The 18,225-nt window shown below is 45.8% G+C and overlaps 1 protein-coding gene across 1 annotated transcript in view; it reads left to right on the top strand.

Annotated features, from left to right (window-relative positions):
- Window positions 1-18,225, top strand: part of noc4l (nucleolar complex associated 4 homolog) — a 66,792-nt gene that overhangs the window by 19,018 nt on the left and 29,549 nt on the right. The window contains exons 4-5 of the mRNA XM_072240819.1: window positions 154-261; window positions 15,488-15,637. Of these exons, the coding sequence (XP_072096920.1) occupies window positions 154-261; window positions 15,488-15,637 (258 nt within the window). The remainder of the gene's footprint in view (window positions 1-153; window positions 262-15,487; window positions 15,638-18,225) is intronic.

Here is an 18,225-nt window from a genome sequence, read left to right on the forward strand (position 1 = left end):
CCGTGCTTCCCTTGTTACTGGTCAAGAGGAGATTTGTGGTCCCCCAAGTCCACGATGATTAGGAACAACCTCAGTTTGACCACTCTTGGCTTTCTCCTGAATTTGCATTTGTAATTTTTGCTGGGGCTTTTGAGTTCTGTACTTCTGTTCCAGGAACTGGCACTGCGCACGCTAATGAAGTTTGTGCAGACCGAAGGAATGAAGCCTCTCGTGCAACGTGAAGACGAAGATTCTTGTGTCTTCCCTGTGGAGTTGCTGACGGTGAGTGCTCTATGTTGAAATTTCTCTCTGCAGTGTGAATGTTGAGTTATGGAGATGCTTGTGGGAGGAGTACTTTGTTTCAAAATGTAGAGGGATCAAAATTCAAAGTAATTTTTTTATTATCAAAGTACATGTATATCACCATATACAACCCTGAGATTCTTTATTGCGGGCATTCACAGTCAATACAAAGAATAAAAAAAAGCAATGAATATTTAGAATGAGGTGAAGAGTACTGAAAATTGTGTAAATAAAATAAAAATAATAATAATAATAATACTGAGACCATGAGTTGTAGATCCATTGAAAGTGCGTCCATGGGTTGTGGAATCAGTTGAGTGTTGAATTGAGTGAAGTTATAACCTCTGGTTCAAGAGCCTGATGGCTGAGGGGTAATAATTGTTCCTGAACCTGGTGGTGTGGATCCTGAGGCTCCTGTACCTCCTTCCTGATGGCAGCAGTGAGAAAAGAGCATGGCCCAGTTGGTTGGGTTCCCTGATGATGGATGCTGCTCTCCTACGACAGTGTTTTGTGTAGGTGTGCTCAATGGTGGGGGGAGGGGGGGGGCTTTATCTGTGATGTACTGGGCAGAATCCACTACTTTTTGTAGGATTTTCCATTCAAGGGCATTGGTGTTTCCATACCAGGCCATGATGCAGCCAATCAGTATATTCTCCACCACACATTTAAAGAAATTTGTCAAAGTAGAAGTTTGGCAAATGGGACGAGCTCAGTTGGGAATCTTGGTCAGCATGGACCTGATGGGCCAAAAGGCCTCTTTCCCTGTTGTATGACTCTTTGACTCTCTAATAACCATAACAGAACCAATGGAAGACTGCACCAATAGGGTGTTCAACCAGTGTGCAGAAGACAACAAACCGTGCAAATACAAAAAGAAAGATAATAAATAAGCAATAAATATCGAGAACATGAGAAAAAGTGTCTTTGAAAGTGAGTCCATAGGTTGTGGGAACATTTCAGTGATGGGGCACGTCAAGTTATCCCCTTTTGCTTCAAGAGCCTGATGGTTGAGGGGTAATAACTGTTCCTGAACCTGGTGATGAACCTGAGGCTCCTGTGCCATCTTTTGATGGTAGCAGTGAGAAGAGAACATGGCCTGGGTGGTGGGAGTCCCTGATGATGGATGCTTCTTTCCTACAATGGCATGTCCTGTAGATGTGCTTAATGGTAGAGAGAGCTTTACCCGTGATGGACTGGGCCTTATCCGCTACATTATAGGCTTTTCCATACAAAGACGTTGGTGCTTCCATACCAGGCTGTGAGGCAACTAGAGTGGGCCATTCACACTTGTCACCTGCTCTGAATTTGATACATTGATGCTCTAAGGCCCATCTTTGGAGGATATGGGCATCACTGAAAAAGCCAGTATTTATTGCCCACTCTTAATTACCCTTGACTAGTTTCAGAGGGCATTTTAACATGTCCACATTGGTGAGGCTGGAGTCACATATAGACCCCGGTTAAGGATGATGGTTTGGGATTGGCTTATTATTGTCACATGTACCAAGATATAGTGAAAAGTTTGCTTTGTACACTGTTCTTGCAGGTCAGATCATTACACAGTGCATTGTGGTAAAACAATAACGTTACTCCTTGGAAGATTGAGGGGAGATTTGATAGAGGTACACAAAATTATGAGGTGTTTAGATAGCAGGCTTTTTCCACTGAGGTTGGGTGGGACTACAACCAGAGATCGTGGGTTAAGGGTGAAAGGTGAGAAGTGTAAGGGGGACACGAGGGGAAGCTACTTCACTCAGAGGGTGGTGAGAGTGTGGAATGAGTTGCAAGTCCTGCCTGTGAGTTTGATTTTAACAAGTTTGGAGAGGTACATGGATGGGAGGGGTTTGGAGGGCTGTGGTTCTGCTGCAGATCGATGGGAGTAGGCAGTTTGAGTGGTTCGGCACGGACTAGATGAGCTGAGGGGCCTGTTTCTGTGCTGTACTTCTCTATGAAAATGCTGAATAAAGTGTTACAGAGGAAGTGTAGTGTAGGCAGCCAATAAGGTGTGAGGTCATGCTGAGGTAGATTGTGAGGTCAAGTCCAGAATTTCTTCTCCAAACAATATGATTCGGTTTCTTTTAAAATAACAGTCCCAATATCTTTGTGATCATTGTTACATAAACTAACAATTATAATTCTAGATTCATCATCATCATTGATTGCAGTGTGGTATGATGTGGGCGATTATGGCCTTTCTTCTGTCTACCGAGTGAGGGATTATTGCTGCGAGGAATACCCCTTCACGCTGTTACTCTTTCCATAACCATGATTGTTCTTGTCAAATTTTCTTAAAAATGTGGTTTGCCATTGCCTTCTTCTGAAATTCTAGATTACTAGCTCAGCTGAAATTCTGCATCATCTTTGATGGGATTAGAACTCTAGTTCCCGAGTGAAAAGTTAGAACAATCATGTGTGCAAGGAGACCAAAAGACCATAAGATATAGGAGCAGAATTAAGCCATTTGGCCCATTGAGTTTGCTCTGCCATTTCATCATGGCTGATCCATTTCTTTCTCAGCCCCAATCTCCTGCCTTCTCCCCAATCCCTTCATGCCCCTGACTAAACAGGAATATATCAACCTCTACCTTAAATAGACCCAATAACTTGACCTTCACAGCCACTTGTGGCAACGAGTTCACACTTTCTAGCTGTATATGTGTGTGTGTGATATATGTGTGTATGTATATAAAATATATACTAAATAGTGCAAAAAAAATGATTTAGAGTATATAATAAATAGTCAAATCAGCAGTGCAAAAATAGAATTTAAAAAAAAGTGGTGAGGTGGGGTTCATGGGTTCAGTGTCCATTCAGAAATCCGATGGCAGAGGGGAAGAAGCTGTTCCTGAATCGTTGTGTGTGTGCCTTCAGGCTCCTGTACCTCCTTCCTGATGGTGGCAGATAGAACAGGGCATGAGCTGGGTGATGGATGCCAGCTTTTTGTGGCATGGCTCCTTGAAGATGTCGTGGACACTATGGAGGCTGGTGCCCATGATGGATCTGACTGAGTTTACAACTCTCTGCAGCTTCCTTCAGTCCCGTGCAGTTGTGCCCCCCCCCCCCATACCAGACAGTGATGCAGCCAGTCAGAATGCTCTCCATGGTACACCTGGAGAAATTTTCCACTGATCTTGGTGACATACCAAGTCTCTTCAAACTCCTAATGAACTATAGCCGCTGCCGTGCCTTCTTGGTAACTGCATCGACATGTTGGGACCAGGTTAGTTCCTCAGGGATACTGATACCCAGGAATGTGAAATTGGTCACTCTTTCTACTTCTGATCGTTGATATCCCTCTATCTCTTTAATTTCAATGTTTCTATTGAAAAGCCTCTGAACTGCTTGTTTCCATGACTACGCTGGTAGTCTAGCATTCTGTGTGAAACACCTTTCAACTCATCCCTGTAATGTTCAATCAGGTTTGTGGGTCTGGCAAGTGGACAGCAAATGGACTGACTTTGAATAGGTATATTAATCATTTATTTACAAACAGTAAAAATTCAACCAAACATTCATGTTCCCCAAGTTACACACACTACAAGCTGAATATTCAACAAACATACATACATTCGACAAAAGCACTTAGTGAAAAAGTCCACGCAGAGTATAACTTCCCAATCATCATGTGCGTCCTTGCCTTAAACAAAGGAAGAAGAGAGCAGGCCCCTTTCACGTGCTATTTTAAAAACCCAGGATATTTGAAACTGAACACTAGGCATCTATCCAATGGGAAAAGCTCTGCTGCGTCTAAACTAACCAATCATAAAGGAAACGGCTTACAGCAATCAGAATAAGACATACCCCCACAGTTCACACCATCCACCGAAATGTAACATCATGTTCTCTGGTGTTTGACATTTCTACCCTGGGAGAAGGGTAGAATCTCTCATGATTTTAAACACTTCAGTTAGGTGCATCTTCAGCCTCTTGGGAAAATAACACGCAGTAGTGTAGCGGTTAGCAGAATGCTTTACAGTGTCAGCGATTAGGGCTGAATTCCTGCAGCTGTCCGTACTGTAGGGGTTTTCCCAGCCGCTCCAGTTTCCTCCCACATTCAGTTGTGGGCTTGATATGTTGATGTGGGAAGCGTGGCGACACTTGCGGGCTGCCCCCGATACATCCTCGGACTGTGTTGGTCGTTGACGCAAGTGACACATTTCCACTGTACGTTTCGATGTATGTGTGACAAATAAAGCTAATCTTTAAATTTTTAACCTAGTAGTTCACACCAATAAGCCGTCATTCACAGACCACCCCAGGCATCCATCCATCCTTCACTTCGGCCCCTTTCCCCTCTCCTCCTGATCTATCCAGTTCCTCTGACACCCACTTTCTTTCAGCTCCTCTGCCCCCTCCATCTGCCCTTCACCCACACACCACCTCCCACTGGGTCCCCTCCCTCCACTCTTTCCCATTTGCCCTCCCCACCACCCTCACTTGGTTCCATTCTCCACCTTCCTCTTGGATCAGATCCCACCATCTACAGCTCTTTGTCACTTGGATCCACCCATCGCCTCCCAGCCTCTGATACCATTCCCACTCTCCCTCCTCCATCTGCCTTTTGTTCCTCACTTGGATCCACTCATCACCTCCCAGCCTCTCACTATTCCCACTCTTCCTCCCTTTCATCCCAACTCACCTGGATCCACCCATCACCTCCCAGTCTCTGTCACCATTCTCACTCTCCCTCCCCCATCTGCCTATCATCCCTCCTACCTGGATCCACCCATCACCTGCCAGCCTCTCTCACTATTTCCACTCTCACACCTCCAACTGCCTATCATCCATCCCACCTGGATCCACCCATCATCTCCCTGCCTCTGTCACCGTTCTCACTGTCCCGCCCCCCTCTGCCTATCATCCCTCCTACCTGGATCCACCCATCATCTCCCAACCTCTCTCACTATTTCCATCTGCCTATCATCCCTCCTACCTGGATCCACCCATCATCTCCCTGCCTCTGTCACTATTTCCACTCTCCCACCTCCATCTGCCTATCATCCCTCCTACCTGGATCCACCCATCATCTCCCAGCCTCTCTCACTATTCCCACTCTCCCCTCCCTATCATCCCAACTCACCTGGGTCCACCCATCACCTCCCAATCTGTGGGGAGGTCTTGACTCAATGTTGCCTGTCCATCTTGCTCCTCAGATGCTGTCTGGCCAGCTGAGTTATTCCAGAATTTTGTGTTCTACAATCCTGCATCTGCAGTCACTAGTATCTGCACCCATCCCCGTCCAGTTGATTTACCCAATGTCAGCCCTGTGATTGGGCACCATGGTAGTGTAGCGGCTGTCTTAACACTGTTACAGCGCAGGGTGTTCCATAAGACCATAGGATATTGGAGCAGAATTGGGCTATTTGTGGCCCGAGTCTGCTCTGCCATTTCATCATGGCTGATCCAATTTCCTCCTGAGCCCCAATCTTCTGCTTCTCCCCGTATCCCTTCGTGCCCTGACTAGTCAAGAATCTATCAACCTCTGTCTTAAATATACCCTATGACCCGGCCTCTGCAGCCGCCTGTGTGACGAATTCCACAGATTCACCACTCTCTGGTTAAATAAATTCCTCCTCATCTCTGTTCTAAAAGAATGCCCACCTATTCTGAGGCTGTGTCCTCTGGTCTTAGACTCCCCCATCATAGGAAACATTCTCTCCACATCCACTCTGTCAAGGTCTTTCAACATTCAATAGGTTTCAATGAGATTCCCCCTCCCCACCCCTCTCATTCTCCTGAATTCTAGTGGGTGGAGGCCCAGAGCCATCAAACACTCCTCATATGACAAGACTTATAATCCTGGAATCAGTTTCATTCCGGAGTTTGGAGTACAGTTCCGGCGCCATCTTTAAGAAATTTGTACATTCTCCTGTGTGACTGCATGAATTTTCCCTGGGTGCTCTGGTTTTCTCCTTAAAACGTTCTGGTTAGTAGGTTAATTGGTCAATGTAAGTTGTCCTGTGATTGGGATAGGGTCAAATCGGTGAGTTGCTAGACAGCCGTATCTGTATCTCTAAATAAGTAAATTGCCTCAGATCACGGGGATGATGGCAAAGACAGTTCTCGCAGTGGCCCCGTGATGTACCTCTGTGGTGTTGTTCACCTCCCCATTTCCCATCCTTCAGCGGCAGCGCGATGTTACGGTTTTCCCGTCCTTCCGTACCCGTTTACATTCCTCAGTGTTGTAAACCACCAGGATTTCTGCACCCTAATTCTGCCCACTTAATCACATATCCTCCCCCCTCCATTTTTAATCCTTCCAACTGTGGCAGTGTGTCTTTGAAATATCTCAGCCCAGGACCTTGACTGTTTGTTCCTTTCAATAGATCACACACAAAATGCCAGAAGAACTCAACGGGTCAGGCAGCATCTCTGGAAATGAACAAACGGTCGACATTTTGAGCCGAGACCCTTCTTCACATCTCCTTCCATAGATGCTGCCTTTCTTGATGAATTCCTCCAGCATTTTGTGTGTGTTACTCTGGATTTCCAGCATCTGCAGAATTGCTTGTGTTTATAGTAGTGCCTTTCATTGCCTTTGATCTGAAATTCCTTCTCTAAACTACTCCGTCTCTTCACTTTTCTCTCATCCCGTTACACACTGGCTTAAACCTGACTGTATCACCCTTCCCCTTTCTGGTCCAGGTTCACGTTTTCTTCAAAAGCCTCTCTCTGACGCGCTGTGGGAAATTATTACCCTTGTGTTCAATGGTTCAGTTTAACATCAGAGAATGTGTACAATCTGAAATTCTTACTCTTCACGGACATCCACGAAACAGAAGAAAATAAAACCAGAGAATGAATGACAGAAAAATAGTAGAACCAGAAAGCCCCCCTCCTCCCCCCCATACACAAACAACAGTACAAGCGTGAAACCTTGCCCCTCTCCCCACCACGAAGCAATAACAAGCCACCAGAGACCACTGTGCCAACTGGCGGTGTAGTGGACCTCGAGCTGAGTGGTTCCCAGTTCGAAATTGTCCGGCTCCTTGCACACCTTCCATCGGCGGTGAGTTGAGCGTCGAGCTAGCAAACTGGGCCTCATCAAAAACAGGCAAATGCTAAGGAAACGACGAGGTTGCCACCCGATGCACCACAAGGCGCGGAAAGGATCAGCAACACGAGACCGTGATCTATAGACCATCAAAAACTGCTCTCCATCCCGACACCTTGACATCTCAACAGGCCGTCTCTCTTACTAACGAAGGAGAGAGGGAGAGGCATTGCTCCTGCCACCAGTGAGCTAATGACCTTCTCTCTCGCTGTTTCAATGTTACGGTCTGCAGCGTCACTTATTTTGAGTTCCCTGACTTGAGAATCATCAGACTCTCTCTGAGAGGGACTGATCAAGTGCAGATGCCTCTGACAGCCGCACCTGCTGTTTCAAGTTTCCAATCTCCCGCGAATCTTCACTCGGTGAGGAGTCGGGCGGACCACAGGTCCGGACCCCGAAGACGCACGTCTTCCAAGCGACTGCAGGAGATCCTGAAATGCAGGCCGCTCGGCGAGTTCTGAAGGGCTGGAGCCCATCGTCCTTGTCGCTTTATAAATGGAAATTATTGAAAGTGCCGCACACAGTGCTGGAGGAACTCAGCAGGCCAGGCAGCATCTATGGAAACAGTCGATGTTTTGGGCTAAGACCAGTCCTGATGAAGGGCTTCGGCTTGAAATGTCGACTGTACTCTTTTCCATAGGTGCTGCCTGGCCTGCTGAGTTCCCCCAGCATCTTGTGTGTGTTGCTCTGGATTTCCAGCAACCGCAGGTTCTCTCTTGTTTGTTATTGATCATGCCGTTATTCTGTGGGAATTATTCAGGAGTGTATTCAGTATTCACAGCTGATCCTGGGAGTGTGTCAGTTTTGACAGAAGTCCACAGTGTTAGTATTTACAAAGGGCACCAGCCAGTGTGTGTATTTACAGGACGGATTTAAAGATTGCACCAGAGTTTTGTGAGGGTTACCAGGCATGTGCTGATGTTTACAGGGTCAGTGGGAGTGTTCAGATTCAAAATTGTTTAATGTCATTTCCAGTACCCAAGTGTAAAGAATGAAATACAAAATTAAACACAAGATTCCAAGAGCAAATGATAAAACAACACAATAAATACGTAAAGATAGCTTATATGCAGAGATAGATTGTATGACCCTGAAGTGACACTAGGCTGTACGTAGACTAGGTGGCACGGTAGTGTAGTGGTTAACACGGTGCGGCGATTTGCAGTACCAGCAACCCAGATTCAATTCCCGCTGGTGCCTGTACGTTCTCCCCGTGGGTTTGCTCCAGGTGCTCTGGTTTCCTCCCACAGTCCGGTTCGTAGGCTAATTGGTCATTGTAAATTGTCCTGTTGTTAGGCTAGGGTTAAATCGGGGGTTGCTGGGAGGTGTGTCTCGAAGGGCCGGAAGAGCCTATTCGAAGATGTAACTCAATAAATAAATAAGGTGACTGAACGGGAAATAATAAAGTTGTGGTGGAGTTGGTGGGTGGAGATGTTGATCAACCTTGCTGTTTGGGGAGAGTAACTGCCTTTGAGTCTGGTGGTCCTGGTGTGGATACTATGTAGCCTCCTCTGTGATGGGAGTGGGACTAGCAGTCCAGGAGCAGGGTAGGTGGATACTTCGTGACATTGCTGGCTCTTTTCTGGCCCCTTTCTATAATACAATACTGTGCAGAAGTCTTAGGCACCTGTTAAAAAATCTGTAAAGTGAAGATGCTTGTAAAAATAATGAAATGAAAAATTTCTAAATATATAAAAAATAAAAATAGATGTCAAACAGTAAAAGTACTAAATCAAATCAAAATTTGGTGTGACCACCCTTTGCCTGTAAAACTGTCTCAATTCTCTTGCATACACTGTCGTGCAGCTTTATAAGAAAATCTGCTGGTAGGTTCCAGTCATCTTGGAGAACTTGCTCCAGTTCTTCACAAGACTTTGACTGCCTTGCTTGCTTCTGTCTCTCCAGGTACCCTCAAATAGCCTTGTTGATATTGAAATCGGGGCACTGTGGAGGCCATACAAATCTGAAACCAGAAAAAAAATATATATCTAGAGTGACTCAGACTTGCGCACGGTGCTGTATGTCCTTTATGGTGGGTAGACTTGCGCACGGTGCTGTATGTCCTTTATGGTGGGTAGACTTGCGCACGGTGCTGTATGTCCTTTATGGTGGGTAGGCTGGTACTGGTGATGCATGGGGCAGTTTTGACTTCCTATTGTGGAGCCTTCCTATCTGCCACAGTACAGGTCCTGTACTATGCAGTGATACAGCTTGCCAAGATGCTCTCCACTGCATATCTATAGAATGACGTTAGTATGGCTGTGCAAAGTCCAGATCTCTTCAGCACCCTTAAAGTAGGATGTCTTCTGGGACCATGAGATATTGTGTGTGATGTGCACTCCCAGGAGTTTGAAACTACTGTGCTGTTGATGTAAAGAGGGCTGTGAGTTCTCCTGAAGTCAATAACCATCTCCTTTGTCCCGTTGATGGAGTATGTTGGGATTTGGATGAGGCCCCCATAGTGCTGACTCGATGTGACGGAGGCTCAAATGTCCGGCAGTACCTTTTTAAGCAATTGATGCTGAAGTTTCTAAAAAGAAAGATATATGTTCAGTCCATTGCACAGCTGTGGGTGGAAGCTTTAAACCTAGAAATTGGTGTTTGCCATTGAGCTGTGTGCTGGATGGCTTCAGTGGTTGGGGTAATCAGGGTGGAGGCTTCCAGGGTTAAACCTTGTTGTTTTTGGTTTTCTTGTTCTGAGAGACCTAACCTAAATTTACGAGTGAGGAGAGGTTGAGGTTACAGAATTGACGAATTGCGTTTCGTCTCAGGCGTCATGCTTGTTCACGTATTCTAGTAAAAAGCAGCACACTGAGGATGTATGACACTACACGTCAATCTGTCCAGGCAGTGACTTTTGAGATGCTTGTCCTTATTCATTGAACGCAGAACAGTACAGCACAGGTACAAACTATTTGTCCCACAATGTTGTGCTGAACCAGCTAAAAAGCAAGTCAAAAACACCCAAACACTAATCCCTCCTACCTACACCATGCCCATTTGTGAGATTTACCCAAAACCATTGCATATGAATCCATTATAAGAGAGAAGTTAAAAAGAACTTTATTTTACTTTACAGTTCAATGTCTAGTGGGTTCCCCATGGAATCAGTTTCACGAATGGTAATACAGGTGCAGTAGCTGACCTTGAAAAGGGAGATTAGACAGAAAATATGTAAAATTGCACAGAATGCACAATTATGTAATTGAAGGCATTGCATCAACAATGTAATTGAATAGTTAGCAAAGACAAAGGAATAAAATTCCTTTGACAGAGGATTGGGAAGTTTTTAAAAGCTTAGAAGAGGAAACTAAAAAGGTCATTAAGAGGGAAAAGATGAACTATGAAAGGAAGCTAGCAAATAATATCAAAGAGGATACTAAAAGCTTTTTCAAGTATATAAAGAGTAAAAGACAGGTGAGAGTAGACCGATGACAGGTGACCGATGGAAAATGATGCTGGAGAAATTGTAATGGGAGATTAAGGAGATGGCAGAGGAACTGAATGAGTATTTTGCATCAGTCTTCACTGAGGAAGACATCAGCAGTATACCGGACACTCAAGGGTGGCAGGGAAGAGAAGTGTGCGCAGTCACAATTACGACAGAGGAAGTACCCAGGAAGATGAATAGTCTAAAGGTAGATAAATCTCCCGGACCAGATGAAATGCACCCTTGTGTTCTGTAGGAAGTAGCTGTGGAGATTGCGGAGGCATTAGCGATGATCTTTCAAAAGTCGATAGATTCTGGCATGGTTCCGGAGGACTGGAAGCTTGCAAATGTCACTCCGCTATTTAAGGAGGCAAGGAAGCAAAAAGGAAATTATAGACCTGTTAGCTTGATATCGGTGGTTGGGAAGTTGTTGGAGTCGATTGTCAAAGATGAGGTTACGGAGTACCTGGAGGCATATGACAAGATAGGCAGAACTCAGCATGGTTTCCTTAAAGGAAAACCCTGCCTGACAAACCTATTACAATTTTTTGAGGAAATTACAAGTAGGCTAGACAAGGGAGATGCAGTGGATGTTGTATATTTGGATTTTCAGAAGGCCTTTGACAAGGTGCCACACATGAGGCTGCTAAATAAGATAAGAGCCCATGGAATTACGGGAAAGTTACATACGTGGATAGAGCGGTAGCTGATTGGCAGGAAACAGAGTGTGGGAATAAAGGGATCCTATTCTGGTTGGCTGCCGGTTTCCAGTGGTGTTCCACAGGGGTCTATGTTGGGGCTGCTTCTTTTTACATTGTACATCAACGATTTGGATTATGGAATAGATGGCTTTGTGGCTAAGTTTGCTGATGATATGAAGATAGGTGGAGGGGCCGGTAGTGCTGAGGAAACGGAGAGTCTGCAGAGAGACTTGGATAGATTGGAAGAATGGGCAAAGAAGTGGCAAATGAAATACAATGTTGGAAAGTGTATGGTTATGCACTTTGGCGGAAGAAATAAATGGGCAGACTATTATTTAAATGGGGAGAGAATTCAAAGTTCGGAGATGCAACGGGACTTGGGAGTCCTCGTGCAGGATTCCCTTAAGCTTAACCTCCAGGTTGAGTTGGTGGTGAAGAAGGCGAATGCAATGTTGGCATTCATTTCTAGAGGAATAGAGTATAGGAGCAGAGATGTGATGTTGAGACTCTATAAGGCGCTGGTGAGACCTCACTTGGAGTACTGTGGGCAGTTTTGGTCTCCTTATTTAAGAAAGGATGTGCTGATGTTGGAGAGGGTACAGAGAAGATTCACTAGAATGATTCCGGGAGTGAGAGGGTTAACATATGAGGAACGTTTGTCCGCTTTTGGACTGTACTCCTTGGAGTTTAGAAGAATGAGGGGGGACCTCATAGAAACATTTCCAATGTTGAAAGGCATGGACAGAGTGGATGTGGCAAAGTTGTTTTCCATGATGGGGGAGTCTTGTACGAGAGGGCATGACTTAAGGATTGAAGGGCGCCCATTCAGAACAGAAATGCGAAGAAATTTTTTTAGCCAGAGAGTGGTGAATCTATGGAATTTGTTGCCACGGGCGGCAGTGGAGGCCAAGTCATTGGGTGTATTTAAGGCAGAGATTGATAGGTATCTGAGTAGCCAGGGCATCAAAAGTTATGGTGAGAAGGCAGGGGAGTGGGACTAAATGGGAGAATGGATCAGCTCATGATAAAATGGCGGAGCAGACTCAATGGGCCGAATGGCTGACTTCTGCTCCTTTGTCTTATGGTCTTGTATCCCTCCATCTTCCTCACATCCATGTGCCTATCCAAACGTCTCTTAAAAGCCTGTAATGGATTTGCCTCTTCCACCACACCAGGCACCTAGGACACTCTGAGTAAAAAAAAAAAACAACACTTACCCTTCACATCCCCCTCGAACCTACCCCTGGTCACCTTCAATGCATGTCCTCTGGTAACAGATATTTCACCCCTGGGAAACAGATACTATCTGTCTACTCTCTCTATGCCTCTCATAATCTTGTAAACCTCAATCAGATCTCTCCTCAGCCTCCGGTGCTCCAGAGCAAACAACCCAAGTTTATCCAGACTCTCATGATAGCACACGCTCTCTAAATCAGGCAGCATCTTGGTAAACCTCTTCTGCATCCCCACCAAAGCCTCGACGTCCATCCTTTAGTGGGACAACCAGAACTGTTGGACAAAGTCCAGATGTGGCCTAACCAGAGTTTTACAAAATTACAATATAACCTCCTGACTTTTGAACTCAGTGTGTCAAAGCTAATCAGGCCTCCTCCGTCTGTCTCCAGCTCTCAGCCCTCTACCTGCACTCCTCCAGCTGTGGCCTGCTGTACACTCCGATGTCCACTGCCCCACTCAAGGTGGCTCTGCCTTCTACTGCTCAAGCCTGAAGCTCCTCAGTTTCCTCCGGAAACTTCTGTCTCCCCTTTCTACTGGATGCCCCATCTCTTTGAGTGAAACCTCAGAGGTAAATCATGTTGTCAAAAACTTTGGCAAATTTCTATAGATACGTAGTGGAGAGTGGACTGACTGGAGGCATCATGGCCTGGTATGGGAACACCAATGCCTTTGAACGGAAAATTCTACAGAAGGTAGTGGATTTGGCCCAGTACATCACTGGTAAAGCCCTCCTAATCAGTGAGCACTTGTACATGAAATACTGTTGTAGGAAAGCAATCCACCACCAGAGATACAACCACCCAGGCCATGCTCTCTTCTCGCTCCTACCACCAGGTGAAAGGTATAGGAGTTTCAGGACTCACACCACCAGGTTCAGGGACAGTTACTACCCCTCAACCATCAGGCTCTTGAACAAAAGGGGGTAACTACACCCACCCATCCGTTGAGATGTTCCTACAAGCAATGATCTCACTTTAAGGACTCTTTAACTGGTTATCTCATGTTCTCATTATTTGTTGCTATTTACTTATATTTACATTTGCACAGTTTGTTGTCTTCTGCACTCTGGTTGATCTTTCATTGATCTTTATAGTCACTGTTCTGTAGATTTACTGAGAATGCCTGCAGAAACATGGAACTCAGGCTTGTATATGGTGACACGTAATGTACTCAGATAATAAAATTTTCTTTGAACTTTGAACTTGCTTATAAAGGCTTTGTGAAATTGCTGCATTAAAATGCCACATCAATGGAAGTTCTTGCAAAAATGAAACCAGGATGCTGCCTGCATTAGAAAACACATCTTCGAGGATAGGTTGAGTGAGCTAAGAATGTGCTCTGTGGAGGGAAGGAGGGTGAGAGGTGTCTTGGAGGTGTGCAAGATGATAAGAGGCATCAACCAGAGACACTTTCCCAGGGCAGAAATGACTGATATGGGCAGGCGTAATGTTAAGGTGTTTGAAGGAAAGTATGGAGGTGGATTATGTATCGGTAAGTTTTTTATGGGAAAGAGTCATGGGTGCGTGCAGTGCCCTGCCAGGGATGGTGGCAGAGGTGCATACATTAGGGACATTTTAGAGACTTAGTTAGGCACCCCACCACCGTAGCATGGTGGGGTGGAGATGCATCTCTACCAAAGGAGGTGTAAGGTGCACTCTCCCTCCGCCATCCTGCAGGTCACCCTTGGGCAAGGTGTCTCCCCCCCCCCCCCCCCCCCCCCCCCCACCGGTCAGGATCACGTGAAGCCATGGGAGCAGGTGGTGGATGGTCGTTTGAGCAGCTGGTGCAGATCACAAGTCCTGGTTATGTGACCACTGACACCAGGCAGACAATCTCTGAAGAGTATTGATAACGGCTGGGGTCACCAGTCTTGTAAAGACACTGTCTACTTCTGTTGAAAAATTTGCCAAGAACAATCATGGTCATCAATAAGACCATGGTCGCCCACGTCATACAACACAGCACATAATAAACAAATGAGGTAAACACAAAGATGACAGAGAAATGGAGGGCAATGTAGGAGGGAAGGGTTAGGTTGATATTAGATTAGGTTAAGATGTCAGCATTGTGGGCTGAAGGGCCTGTGCTGTGTTGTGATGTTCTGTGTTCGGTCAGAGCTGTATTAGTCTTGGCAGTGAGTGGGGACAGTTGTCTCCCTTGCCTTTATGAAGCACTAAGGGATATCTTGCCATGTAACTTGCTGAGAGTGTAGAAGAATGAACGAGGGTCTCATTGAATGGGGACTGAGAAGGATAATAAATCAGCCAGCATATCTAGGCTGAATGGCCACGTTCTGCACCTGTGTCTTATGGAAACTACCGAATATTGAATTAGATAGAGTGGACGTGGAGAGGATGTTTCCAATAGTGGAAGAGCCTAGGACCAGAGGGCACAACCTCAGAGCAGGACATCCATTCAGAACAGAGATGAGGAGCAATTTCTTTAGCCAGAGGGTGGCGAATCTGTGGAATACATAGCCACAGACAGCTGTGGAGGCCAATCATTGGGTATATTTAAAGCGGAGGTTGCTAGGTTCTTGATTAATCAGGGTGTCAAATGTTATGGGGAGAAGGCAAGAGAAGGTGATGAGAGGGATAATAAATCAGCCATGATATGTGGAGCAGATTTGATGGACCGAATGGCCTAACTCTACCCCTATATCTTCTGGTCTTATGTAGCAGGCACTATAGAAATTAAAGGTGTTGGATACTGGTAAGCTATGATTCAGTCATTTCAATTTTCAGATTTTGCCTGCAACTTCTGTGACTCTTTTGTACCTTCCAGTCCCTTGTGAAGCACTTGCTTTCAGTGGAAAGAGATGCATCATCGCTGATCTCCTGTTATCAGACCTACCTGAAGCACGCTGATGTCCGCTACTACACTCTGGCCGCCACTGCTGATAACATACCAAAGGTCATTCGCAAGGCCAAGTGGGTAAGTTTCCAATTCAGCGCCTTAACTTCTTCCACCTATCCCCTCCCAGCTTCCCACTTCTCGCCGTCCCCCATCACCTGCAAAGCTTGTACCGCTCCCCTTCCTTCTCCCCCAGCTTCTTACTCTGGCTGCTTCTCCCTTCCTGGTTATGACCCTGTCCAGATGTCGCCTCCTCTGAGAGGACCACAACCTCGTCATGGTTTGGAGGCTTGCGTGCCTCAGTGACACGGAGATTTTGTCGGCTGGAGTCGGGACTTTATGCTTTAGCTCTTGGCAGGGTCACCCGTGAAAGCTACTGACATGATGAAGGAAGCTTTGAACACTGCTGGAGATGGAGGAGCTTCATTGCTGCCCGAAATGTCAGCGATTTAACAGGCAGACAGGTAGATGTAGCCTGACTTGCTGGCATGCTATATTGGCACCGGAAGCACTGTGACACTTGTTGTTTGCCCCCAGCACATCCTTGGACCGTATTGGTCAAAGATTCAAAGAGCATTGATTATCAAAGTATGTATGGAATATACAACTCTGAGATTCACCTTCTCCAGACAGTCGTGAAACAAAGAAAAGTTTGGAACCCATCAATGAAAAACATCAACCCCCCCCCCACCCCAAGCGCAGAAAAAAAATCAAAAGATCATGCACATAGCAACAAGAAAGAACGAGCAAAAACACACAATTGAAGGAGTCTAATCGAGCTACAGTTCAAACCAGAAACCACAGACCCAGCACTTTGGTACCATTCCTTGACAGCATTGAGGGAGAGATCATTCAAATGCAGTAACCTTCTCTCGGGAGCAGTGATTGAGTGTCTGAATAGTCACTTGCCTCCCGCACTTGTCTCAATGTTTCAGTCTTCACATTAAGCACCAGATTGCTTAATCAGTTCGAAAACACACCGTCAAACTGTAGTAGAACCACATTGAAAAAGAAGAAGAGAAGTAAAAGAAACAGTTTCCTGGACCATCTGGAAGATGTCGCCTGAGGTAGCGTTCACTGGCGCTATCTTGACCGGGAGTCATTTTTGATGTAAATGGTACATTTCACTGTATGTTTTGATGTTTCAATGTGCTTGTGAGAAATAAAAGTTACCTTTATCTACCACGAGCATGTTGAGAATGTTGCCAAGTTTTCACACTGCGCACCTCGCTCTGTTCCAATTTGCTACCCATTGACCGTTCATTGCGTGTTGACCATGGTGGGGGGGGGGGGGGCGCGTAGTGGTTACCACAACGCTATTACAGTTCGGGTGGCGTCGTCTGTAAGGAGTTTGTACAACCTTCCCGTGAGCATGTGGCATGTGGGTTTCCTTTGGGTAGCAGGGATAGTCCAGGTAATTATAGACCAGTGAGCCTTACGTCTGTGGTGGGAAAGCTGTTGGAAAAGATTCTTAGAGATAGGATCTGTGGGCACTTAGAGAATCATGGTCTGATCAGGGACAGTCAGCATGGCTTTGTGAAGGGCAGATCGTGTCTAACAAGCCTGATAGAATTCTTTGAGGAGGTGACCAGGCATATAGAAGAGGGTAGTGCAGTGGGTGTGATCTATATGGATTTTAGTAAGGCATTTGACAAGGTCCCACATGGTAGGCTTATTCAGAAAGTCAGAAGGCATGGGATCCAGGGAGGTTTGGTCAGGTGGATTCAGAATTGGCTTGCCTGCAGAAGGCAGAGGGTCGTGGTGGAGGGAGTACATTTGGATTGGAGGGTTGTGACTAGTGGTGTCCCACAAGGATCGGTTCTGGGACCTCTACTTTTCGTGATTTTTATTAATGACCTGGATGTGGGAGTAGAAGGGTGGGTTGGCAAGTTTGCAGACGACACAAAAGTTGGTGGTGTTGTAGATAGTGTAGAGGATTGTCAAAGATTGCAGAGAGACATTGATAGGATGCAGAAGTGGGCTGAGAAGTGGCAGATGGAGTTCAACCCGGAGAAGTGTGAGGTGGTACACTTTGGAAGGACAAACTCCAAGGCAGAGTACAAAGTAAATGGCAGGATTCTTGGTAGTGTGGAGGAGCAGAGGGATCTGGGGGTACATGTCCACAGATCCCTGAAAGTTGCCTCACAGGTGGATAGGGTAGTTAAGAAAGCTTATGGGGTGTTAGCTTTCATAAGTCGAGGGATAGAGTTTAAGAGTCGTGAGGTAATGATGCAGCTCTATAAAACTCTGATGAGGCCACACTTGGAGTACTGTGTCCAGTTCTGGTCGCCTCACTATAGGAAGGATGTGGAAGCATTGGAAAGGGTACAGAGGAGATTTACCAGGATGCTGCCTGGTTTAGAAAGTATGCATTATGATCAGAGATTAAGGGAGCTAGGGCTTTACTCTTTGGAGAGAAGGAGGATGAGAGGAGGCATGATAGAGGTGTACAAGATAATAAGAGGAATAGATAGAGTGGATAGCCAGCACCTCTTCCCCAGGGCACCACTGCTCAATACAAGAGGACATGGCTTTAAGGTAAGGGGTGGGAAGTTCAAGGGGGATATTAGAGGAAGGTTTTTTACTCAGAGAGTGGTTGGTGCGTGGAATGCACTGCCTGAGTCAGTGGTGGAGGCAGATACACTAGTGAAGTTTAAAAGACTACTAGA

Source organism: Mobula birostris, chromosome 22 (assembly GCF_030028105.1).
Source record: "Mobula birostris isolate sMobBir1 chromosome 22, sMobBir1.hap1, whole genome shotgun sequence".
NCBI classification, from domain to species: domain Eukaryota; kingdom Metazoa; phylum Chordata; class Chondrichthyes; order Myliobatiformes; family Myliobatidae; genus Mobula; species Mobula birostris.